This window comes from Trematomus bernacchii, unplaced genomic scaffold, assembly GCF_902827165.1.
Source record: "Trematomus bernacchii unplaced genomic scaffold, fTreBer1.1, whole genome shotgun sequence".
NCBI lineage: Eukaryota > Metazoa > Chordata > Actinopteri > Perciformes > Nototheniidae > Trematomus > Trematomus bernacchii.
This window is the reverse complement of record NW_022987973.1, coordinates 7,655,684-7,667,697: the sequence shown is the minus strand read 5'-3', so window position 1 is coordinate 7,667,697 and position 12,014 is coordinate 7,655,684. Positions and strand designations below refer to the sequence as shown.

The 12,014-nt window shown below is 38.6% G+C and overlaps 1 protein-coding gene across 1 annotated transcript in view; it reads left to right on the top strand.

Moving 5' to 3' along the window:
• Nucleotides 1-2,193: 2,193 nt before the first annotated feature.
• myo1ea (myosin IEa) overlaps nt 2,194-12,014 on the top strand; it is a 46,131-nt gene continuing 36,310 nt past the window's right edge. The window contains 1 exon segment of the mRNA XM_034116257.1: nt 2,194-2,482. Within this exon segment, the coding sequence (XP_033972148.1) occupies nt 2,480-2,482 (3 nt within the window). The 5' untranslated portion in view covers nt 2,194-2,479.

Sequence of the window (12,014 nt, the reverse complement as noted above, 5' to 3'; positions counted from 1 at the left end):
ATTTTAGAACATGTGATATACAAAAATAACCAAGATTTTAAAAAAGTTTTTATATTATGCTTATATTCAAGTTAAAAAAAAATATCAGCCCATCATTGAAAACAGGATGTTTTAAGTTCTTCTTTGAAGAGAAATACATTGGTAGATTATATGCACTAGGTGGCAATATTGTTTCATTACGGACAGACAAATGCTAATAAACAGACTCAAATGAACTATTCATTATTGCCTCACACACTGCAGTGTCCTTAACCTAATCTCAATTGTTCTATTTCAAATATATTGCGAGTACATTTAAACTCAACCTAAAATGCATTTATAACTACTCAAAAGCAATGCAAAATATTTTAAGAGTTTACATTTTTCATGAAGATTATGGTATAGAGAGAAAAGAGCATAGTTAATATTTTTCCTTATTCACTAAAAATAGAGAGGCCAAGCTGTTATCACAGATCTATGTCATCAATCTTCTGAGATAATTGTGAAAATGAATAAACGTGGCAGGATGAATGAATGCAACTAACGAAACTGATGATGTCCAATATTGAATACCTTCAAGACAGTATTAAAACATAAAAAATAAAAACTGGCCAAGATTTTCAAATCATTTTATATTTTCTGTCAGGCTGAAAACTTCCACTTGGTGGTGACAAACCACTGCACATTTGGCATCACCAAAGCTCTATGAAGCATTCCTTGTTTATCTATTAATCATATACATTATAACAGCTGTTTGTTTCCTCGTCTAACTACACATGTTTTACCGTCTGTCAATACAAGTTCAGGAGACAACCTGCTGGGCAGTCATATTTAATACAAGTGAGCCTTCATGATGTAGTGAGTAGGTTCCCAACGGGCTATATTATATAGTCTTAATATTTATCTTAGATGTAAAAGTAAAGGTATATTTAGAATAAGACTTAGATATGACCATATACAGTCTATGGATATGACACACACACACACACACACACACACACACACACACACACACACACACACACACACACACACACACACACACACACACACACACACACACACACACACACACACACACACACACAGACAGTGTGCCTACTGCACAGAGGTAGCCTGTTAGACAGGTTACACCCAGAGAGTCGCCCCACCGCCCAACATCATTGCAAGGCGAGCCTCAGTCTGGAGACTGGTTGTGAGAAGTGGACATTAGTGCCACCCAAGCACTTCAAAAGAGAAAGGCCTGTGAGTTGCATTGGCCTGAGGGGGAAGTTGAACTCAATTATTCTACTGTTCACATTTTTTTCAATAAATAGATAATTCTTCATTTAAAGTCATAAAGCACTGTAAAGGACTTCCACAAGGTATTATACCAGTGATGTCCCTGGGATCCTGAGTGAAGATACGAAGATTATTCCACATGCTGCATGTAAAAAGGAAAATGTACTCGTATATTGTTCTTTCAGACCTTGTATTAATAATGTATATTGCATGGAATTTGAGACATAGCTTTGAGACATAATTGGCAACATTTAAGTTTCATTTTGAAGTTTACAATTTATTTTTGTTTAACATTTATTTAATGTGCAATACATTTTGGTATAAAAATCTATGAATGTAGTACTCATTCATAGAGTACTCAGATATTGTTCTTAAGTAAAAGTAAAAGTACCAGAATGTACTCTTCTGTTATGTTTCAGAATAAATGTGTTTTGATCATTAATATTGATTGATTATATCTTGTGAATTGTACTCCAGATGTAACTAAAGTCTTAATTAAGTTGTATTAATCCAAATGTGCAAAGTAACTAAAGATATTAAATAGCCTACATGTAGTGGAGTAAAAGTACACTATTTACCTCTGAATTGTAGTGGGGTAGAAGTAGCAACAAATGAAAATACTCTAGTAAAGTACAAGTCCCTCACAATTGTACTTAAGTACAGTACTTGAGTACAAAGTTACACCACTGTCAATTTTACAGTGTTTCCTACATTAATGTATTGAAGCTGACAGTAGACGGTATGTCAAAAGAGTGTCTAGGTTTATTGTGTTTCAGTCTGTTGTTTCGAAGTCCCAAAGCTGCGCATGCCCAGTCGTTCCTCTCCCAGCGCCTAATGAATATGTAAACGTATTCCGCGTGCAGCGCCCTTTGATTGGACCTCCTGGCTGCGTTTCCTGTGTTATGTTTTAGAGCCGAGTTTTGAGGGCACTGCTCTCCGTAAATTACCATCCAGCTCTGAGTGTGATACTGCTGCTGCTGTCAGTGTAGGGCTCAGGTCTGTCCGTACAATGGACTGAGGACACCGCTGAGGATCCATGCATCCATGCTTTCTGGACTTTATCGGGAAAAATATCCTCTGTAAAATTGGATTTCGTCCACTGGCGTTAGCTTTTAACAACTACAGTTTTTGTTTGAACAGTGTGGACTTGACTGAGGTTCGCACAAACACTGGATCGCAGGGTATACGACGGAGAAGACTGTTGGGTTAAAGTCAAAGGATGGTGAGTTATATTTACACTGCCTCAGATATTATGATACTATTTACTTAGTACAGCCAATATAATCCACATGCTTAATAAAAGTTGGATCCTCTAGAGCTGTAAAAAAACATATATACTCGATATATTTATCTAATAAATCCCCCAAAACAAACAACGTGATGTGATTTTAAATGTGTTATGGTTATCTCTTCATACTTTTTCTATTAACCACATTTACAATTATACTCAACTCCAGTTTATGTTACTTAACCTGACAGATTGCCTATTGATGTGAGAAAAAGCTAACAATATGACATTTGTTGATATTATTCTGCCCATATTTATCATAATCCCACAACCATTAAAAGTCACCTGTCACTGACTCTTGATCCTGACAGTCGTAGACTTTTTACGGTCTACACTTCAGAGAAAGCAATTAGACAGCCCTGACCCAGTGCTGTTGACATTTTCTGAGTGACACCCAGATGGAATGTCATTTAACATTACTTGGATGCATTATAGGTGCAGCATTTTCTATAAAACTGGTTTGTCTTGGAAGAAGATGCCTTCAGGGAGCATGTGTCAGGTGGAGTGTGTATTGTTTCCAGCATTGTTATCTGTGTGTGCACTGCATAGAGACAGGTTTTTCCTGGTTACTGAATGCCATCCCTGCAGCAGACACGCCTAGAGCCAAGTTATGGAGGAGTTAGTGTGGCCTTGTCATTGTGTTTTGGCAAAAATTCCTCACGCCACAGTCTTCTGTAGCATAATTCCCACTTTGGCTTTTGGACATTATATTACAGCTGGGATGCTGATTTTAACATTCTTCTACGTTGATAATGACTGCTCATTATTCTTTGTTATTGGAGATATCTCTTTTATTTATAGGTGTTCCCCCATGAAATCCACTTTTACGTAGTTGATGTTAGCCTTCACGAGTATAAACATATGCTTAGAGGATGAGCAAACGTCTGTCGAGTTAAGAGTATTTTGTCTCTGGAAAGTAAATGTTGTGCATCATTTAGCTTCAAACCGGTTGCTTTATTCACACACAAACAATGCCCCTTCAAACAGGTTGGACTAAAACCTGTTAGCTGCTATCCAACGTGATGGATTGAACCCGTAGGTCGGGTTGTTTATAGACAAAACAAAAGGACACAATCTGTATAGTATAAAGTCAACATCATTGAGCTTTTGCCAGGATATAATATATTCCTGCTTTAAATCTGCTTTTGTGGCATTATCACGTTCACTTTTGTTATCTTAGAAGTAGGCCTTAAGTGAATGAATAGTCAAAGTTGTTTTCTTCTTTTGAGGGAACATGAAATCCAGCCAAGATTAATGTATGTATATAACAATGTTGAGGGATGAAACTTGACATGTACAAATAAAGTAAACCATAGGACGTTTCAGAAATGGCTTCTAAGATGTGAAATAACTAAAAACCTATTGTATTTTTTGTCTTGTCTTTGTGAGAGTATCTGAAAAGTAGAAGAGAGACAAATAGTCTGATTGCCATCCTGACTGTCTGGAGCAGCAGACACCAGCACCGCTCGCTGGTTGCTTCTCTGCCAGATGCTGAACTGCAAGTCGGTATGACAGCAGATGGTTTGCATTAGTTTCTCCTACAGGGAGGTGCGTACAGAGTAACCCCCATCTCCCATCGTTTCAAAGCTGGCGCTCCATTTTCAAACCGATCACTGCTGTAGAGATTTGCTCAGGAATTCCAGCCCTCTCTCTGAAAACAGGACGAACACCCATTCTGTGGACCTGGGGAACTCGTTAGGCTTGTCGCTGAGGTTCAGTTCACTCACACATCGTGATCAGTTCCATACCTCTTTGTTACAAAGCGTCAACTATGTTTTCAATGACAGGCCTCAAGAGTGTTGAATTTGTCTACCCTTGCACTTGTTGTGGATAAGAGAAACATATAAATTGCATGTTGTAAAATGATATGCTTCTCTTATCAACTAACATTATGTCATATTTTATTAATAATGTTCGATTATTATAGTGTATTATATATTCTGCTGTACACAAGCAGATGTACTGTAATGTCATTACAAGCTAAATGTAACTAGGTGGACTCAACATTCACAAGCCTTTATCTCATATTTTTGGCAACTTATCATGTTTCACAATTCAGGCATGCAGCAATGTATCTGCCTTTTACTGTAAAACATAAAAGATGGATAAGCATTATTTCCACAGAAACCAAAAGCTCTCTGGGTGTTGTCACTACAATAAAAGCATATATTTATATCCATGTTTCACCAGTGAGTTATATCCTGTGGTTTCATCAAGGCCTGTAGTATTCTTGGAGAAGTGAAACATGATATTTAGCTGGAAGTGCCGGATGTAGTGAGGAGCATGAATCGGTTTGTTTACTGTCAGTCCCTCGAGCAGTGTGTGCTACCCCTCCTGTGACCAAGAGTACAGAGTTTCTGCACAGTGTGGCTGTATTTGGATGCTTCAGCCTTGTTTACAAAATGACTAGCAATCAGGGAGTCCCCTCACTCTACTCCTCTACATTCACTGCTGTAAGTCTCAGTAACATGTTTTCACTAATGGATGAACAATGCAACTACTTCAGCTAATCCACCAAAGGTCATTCACAAAGCAACTGCACACAGTACTGAGTGATTTGTTCTCTCAGATATTAACTGGACTTTGGCCATAATTACACAGCTTTTATATTTTTAAGGAGTTATCATCACGCATGGTTTAATCACACATCAGCTGAAGTGTGATGACAGTAATAACATTTTAAGCCCTGCAACAGCGTGGCTCTATGAATGGCAGTGTTGATCGCTCGCTCTTCTGCTTTGGTTTAGACAGAAATATCTGAATACTGTTTGGATGGATTGCCAGAACATTTGGTACAGATATTTATGGTGACTAAAGTGGCAATCCTCATGACTTGTGGCCCCTTGACTTTTCATTTAGCCCCCTCATTGATTTGACAATTGTGCTTTTGAGTTTAATGTCTCAACATCTATTGGATTGATGCAATTACATTTGCTAAATACATGATAGCATTGTCATTGATAGCATGTTAGCATGCTGGCTTTGAAACTGAGTTCAATGCACCATGTGCATAAGTACAGCCTCAAAGAACCACCACCTCTTAACTTGTTAATACAGCACAACCTGTGTGATGAAATGGAAATCAGGGATTTCATTAAGCACTGCTTTATGAGCAGCTGTTCTGGGTTTGTGTTTTTAATCTCTTATAAGCAAGAGAACATGTTCATCATACCTGAAGTAGATTGTTTGATAAGAGTTGATGAATTATCTTTGGCATCTTAGCGCTGACAATTATTGTTCGATAGAGCATTGAACTTAATGTTCTTATTCAGCTGTTATTAGATCATGCCTGAGCAGAACATTTCTTCTTAACTTTAAAGAGTAAAGAATACATTACCTTTGTTATAAATGCTCTTATCTGTGTACATCTGTAAATACTGCTTCAGGTTGTATAATTCATTTATATTAGTTTGTTTTCCTTGTTGTTAGATCATGAACCAAACAGTGTCCTGTCATATTTGCATGTATGATTTCCCTCATCCTGGACAGGGAACAAGGTCAGAGTCTTGCAGCTGTGCTCCGGTTATCTGCTCTGATAGCTTCCCATCGTCACATGCCAGCCAGAGTTTGGCCTCTTTTTGTCTGTATCACGTCAGTTGCTGTTGGTTTGGCCTTAAGATTGCTATTGAATAACCTTACTTCTTCATAGAGACACCAGCGGTCAGTTCAAACAGGACCCTCATTATCCCTGGGCAGCTGTTGGTGTTCAGATGAATACCTTACAGTGATATCTACAAAATATCAATCTGTCCTTTTATATTTTTGGCACAGAACGTGTGGAAAAAATAGACAGACCAAGAACTGAGTCAACGCTTTTAAAAGACTGGTCAGCTGTTGTGTTTCTCTAGAGAAACATGAAGTAACTGACTGGAAACAGAGTCAAAATTAACTGGTTTGAATTAGTTTTCTTTTTCTGAGCACATGCCCCATGGCGGGGCTGAGTCAGAGCATTTCTTACTGAGGAATCATGCAGTGACGTCAATATTTGAATAGTATCCTCTGGAACTTGAGGTCATTTTTTCACTGTTTTTGTGTACTACACATACTATACTACAGTATGGCAGCTAAATAGAATACAATGGTTACGAACAGCAATGAATCTCAAAATAACCTACCAAACTAAAAACATTATGCAGAATATGTACCTTATAACATGCAATTACCAAGACATCTGGCAACTTAATTTTGTCGTGATCTGATTCGTATGGGGTGCCTTTGGTAGAAATCTGAAAACTGTCAATCACAGAGATATTGTGGTAAGATCAAGTTTAAAAATGTTTTTCTTATAAACTGTAAAGAAGAGCAGGAAAGATTCACCCCCAAAAAATACGTTTAAAATGAACAAATAAAAGCAACAAATGTTCTTATTTCAGCATGGAGAGTATGTATATCCGCTCATTTGTAATTGCCATTGGGACTAATCTCCTGCGTGGTGCATATCCTTTCACTCTGCTTTTCTTACCACAATACATTACGATTTGATTTGAGCATTTCCCTTGCTACACTCTGAAAGCTTGTTTGTGTTCATGAAAGACAGATAAATTACTGACATGAAGCTGAGGAGGCAAATCAATTTCAAGGCCAACTTTTATGTTCTTTTTGCCTTAAGTGAGCACCGTCAATTTATCAAAGAATCAAACATTTATTGCCCTCTTTTTATAGATCCTCAGGATTGTTTGACACTTTTAGCACTGCTCTTTAATCAGGAGAATTACAGTCTATGCATCACCAGCCAGTGCTTGCAGGGGCTCCGTTTCCCACATACTGTACTCAGACACAGTGATTTTCTGTGCCGTCAATGAATGTTGAACAGCTGAGTCATGGAGTTTAAAAATTCAATGTCATCTTGTTCTTTATATGGAAACACCACACCCCTTCCCACAAAGAACGTGCAGCAGTAGTAGTTTCATTTACAGTAAGTTACAGAGTTGTCATGCATATCGAAGTTTAAAGAGGCGCCTTTGATTTTTAAGGACTATCTGGAGAACAAGCGTGGTTACCGAAACCACGTTATGTCTGGAAAATACATTCTTACTCTTAGCACAAAGCACAGGGCTGACCCTGTCTGACCTTAGTGAACCTTCTCACATTAACGTGAGGCACTTTTGACCAATGGCGACCTTTCAGAACTGTTTTGGCACACAGCAAAATAATTCCTATAATGTGATATTTTTACAGAGCTGTTTTCTGAGTCCTAAAGGCCTGTTTTAAGTGTATCTGTTATCTAGAGATATTAGATTTACAGGAAAAAAAGAAGCAAGACTTCAGTTCTGAGATACTGCTCTGATTCAGCAGGAAGCTCTTGTTGATACTTTTGTGGAGTTTGGCTTTAGTAATTGTATTCTCTCCTGGCAGCTATTTAATGAAGTGCCACTGTAGCTTGTTAGTGCTGATACTGGAAGACTTTTCTGTTCATGGGACATTATGAAAAACTGGAGGCGTTATCAAGAAAAACAGAAAGCTGGGAAAATACCAAAGCCATCTTTAATGATTTGCCAACAAGCTTGAAAGGTGTCAGATTCAATCTTTTCCTGCTCAATGTATTAGTCAAAACTGCATTAAACATAATTCAGGAGTTGCAGGAAACACAAAAAGGCCAGGCATGTTTGGTAGCGTTTTACCAAACGATTCACTCGAACGTATTAAGTTGCTCCTCGGGAAGATGCTGGCTTGGATTTCGGTGATTGAAACTTGAGACTTTAGCTCTGTTGTGGCACAAGGCATGGCTATGAATGAGTTTCCACTGCAGATGGTTTGTTTACATTCAACCACTACTGAGGCTGCTTTGACAGGAAACTGCAGTATTTTGTGACACATCTTCCAGCTGAATTCCCCCCTTAACCACATTTTCTTTGGTATTGTGTTTTATTAGCAGCCTTGTTCCTGTTATCATCTATTTAAAGATTGAGATGTTTACCATCAGCAGCTGAAAAGTTTCCAAAATGTCAATTAAATAAAGGAAGTGCTGCGACTGTGAAGCTGAAAGTGTGTAGTTCACTCCGAGATGTGTTAATAGTCGTCCAGTATCTGTTTACACTGGATCGTTATGTCCTCTGTCTCTGGGAGGGACAGTGCTCAGCCCTACCCTGCAGGCACAGCATTATAACATCATCTCAACCAGTCAGGGCTCATGTTACCAAATCCTATCAGAATAATATATTTCCTTTTATTCTTCCCTTGTGTGTGACCTCGAGCAGTCAAATCCACAACAGCGTGAGAAATGTAGACATGGAAAGAGAAGACAAGGCTTGTTGGTCTGCATTATTTATAATGCTGCTGACCCAGTTTCATGCAAGTGACCGCTGTCATCTTTAACGTTATGAGGTGCAAAGATGTTTTAGCAAGTGACCCAGGCAATTGATTGAAACTGTCAATAAATGTGTATTTAAAGCTGCAGGCTACAGTTTATTTTTTCCGTTTATTTAGAGTGAACTTTACACACATTTTATCTACAGTCTGTGGCAACATGTTGTTTTTGTTCTTCCTTCTCTGTGTGATGTCTAGCCAAATGAGGCTGTTTGCACAAAAAGTGCTTGCTTTAGTCATCTTTAGCTTTGTGACATTCAAACCAGCACCACAACTTGGTGACAGGCTTAATAAGTGGAATCATGCAGGGCTGTTATGTTATTTCTGTGTTGTTTACATTTTTTTTGTTTAAAATCTGCTTACAGTACAACAAAATCACAGTTCAAGAGTAGATGTAGTCAGTGTAAACTATCAGCTGTTTCAGTTTGGAGAGAATCGTGTAGCAACAGTTTTCTGCTCTGTGTAATTGAGTGTGGATTTACTCTTTAATCAAGTTCCAGCCTCATCTGGAGTTTAAGACATCACTTTAGAAGAAGATCCTAGTGTGTGTGTGTGTGTGTGTGTGTGTGTGTGTGTGTGTGTGTGTGTGTGTGTGTGTGTGTGTGTGTGTGTGTGTGTGTGTGTGTGTGTGTGTGTGTGTGTGTGTGTGTGTGTGTGTGTGTGTGTGTGTGTGTGTGTGTGTGTGTGTGTGGTGTGTGTGTGTGTGTGTGTGTGTGTGTGTGTGTGTGTGTGTGTGTGTGTGTGTGTGTGTGTGTGTGTGTGTGTGTGTGTGTGTGTGTGTGTGTGTGTGTGTGTGTGGTGGTGTGTGTGTGTGTGGTGTGTGTGTAACATGCATGTGTGAGTGTTTTGTAGAGGGCTCAGTTTGACCTTAATGAGCATCACATCCGTCAGAAGTTCAGCCGGGATCAGACTGACTCACACTGTGGGTCATTGCTCCTCTGACAGCAGGCACACACACACACACACACACACTAGAAAACACACACACACACACACACACACACACACACACACACACTTCTCTCATCGTTGTTTATCCTCCCCCTGTACCTTGGAAAGGCCGACCATCTCTGTCAGCAGTTTTTTCTGCATCTGGTCCGATTACTCAGAGCGAGTGATTTTGGACAAAGTGCAAACGCAAGCCACAGAGACCAGGTGGAAATGCTGTTTAGAGAGTCATGCCTCCTTAAGCTTTGTTTAGTTTAGAGCAAATCAGATATGTTTTGAATATCAACAAGTAGTTGGGGAAAAATCTGTCAAATCAACCCACACATAACTGGCGTAAAATTGTTTTGGACTCATTCCTTCTCCTCTTTTGAAACAGTTCAGGAGGGGCATTTGTGGTAGATATTATAGCTTGTATAGTAGTTTGAAAGAAAACGGTCCTGTAGTAGACCAGCGACCAGTGTTTGTGTATGTTTCAGATACATACAGTACATTACTGGATACCATTTTGTTGACATATGTTCTAAGTTTGCTCTCGCCTCAATTTTGTCTAGCAGCAGAGGTTACAGACTTATCTCTAACTTATAGAGATAGGTAATCTATGAAAGCAGACATTTGGGTGCCTTTTTTGTTACAACAGATACTATGTAGCTGTGTTATAACACTGTTTTGAAAAGTATTCCTTGTTGGTGCATTTAAGGAAGCTCAGAAATCAGAGAATTCAACTTCAAAAAGTAGTGCATTCACAGGGTTTTAGAATTGCTGGTAAGGTAAGCCAGGCAGATAAAAAATAACGGATCATAATGAAAGGGGGAACACAGAACATTTCTATGTGACAATTATGGAATTTGAGCAGACTCAACATTATTATGCATTGCCTATCACAAGCACATTTGAACAGTTTTTGAGTGTAGGAAAAAAAAACATTGCTTTTGTTTACTTTGGAAATAGTTGTCAGTACTAGTGCAAATAAATGGTGTGCAGTTAATGGGCTAAAACACGCCAAGCCACTGGTCTGGTGCTAAGCCTTTAGGCTCATATCAGACTGAGTCTTCTGCCTGCTTGCTGCATCGAGACTAAATATTTTATCCGTCAGAATATCATGTGCAGATTTGTTGGATTTGTGGTGACCCATGTGTCTACATTTGGACCACAGATTGGACTGTTACTGAGAAAAAATGCTTTACAGTCTGCAAAACCCATTACAAATAGACATCATTTCGGTTTAATTTATAACATTTATAACATTCCTTGCAACCAAAACAAAACAAAAAACAAAATTAATTTTTTTTCTTTTCTAACCCTAACCCTAACCCTAAGACTCTTGGGAAACCTTTCCTCCAAGACTGGAATTACCCTTAATTTGGGTTTTAATTTGTGACACATGCTTATCAAATACATGACTTTGGTCTTTGTCCTCTGCTCTTTTGCCAGCAGCTTTTTCTCAGTCAGGGGTGATTTCTGATAATAATTTGGAGATGATTTGGAGCCGTCACATCTAAATCACTGCTCTTAGCTCATAGCCCTACATCCACAGCTATATCACCTTTTATTTGACCACAAATGCTTAACTTTTCTAAAGAAAGACAATTGACAGCATTAATATCATTGTTCAGATGATGGTTTATCTGATAAATACATGACCTGGGTGTAAACTCAGATTTTTGTATTTGTTGAGAGCATGGTATAATTATTACTTTTCACATTCAACACAGCTACAAAACCAGTAATGTGTGTGAATATAACGTTTTTGGGACATGACATTTTAAGTCAGCATTAACTTTAGAAATCAGGTCAGATACGCTGGTACATGGTGGCCCTACTAATCTTAAACATGAGGGCTTATCAGACATGGGGTCTCTCCTTAAGCGGTCCAAGCTAGCCTGGAGGAAAAGCTCCATCCACTCAAATGCTTTGGGCATTTCCTGTAGCTTCATTCAGGGCAAAAGTCTGGCTTGTAGCACTAAGAAGGCTGTGTGCTTAAGGCAGATTTAGCTTCAGAGGCTTCAACTAACTTATCCTGCAGTTTTAACTCTGCTTCATTCAAAAAAACATTCTAATCTGATGATAACAACCAGGAGACTTAGCATCAGCCTATGCAGAAACTAATATTCTATTTACCTTCGCCACATAACTTCACTTTCTACCCCAGTATTTTGTCTGTATCAAAGTTGTGCAATTTCTCCAGAGTATTGATAAAGAGTGATTAACGTCT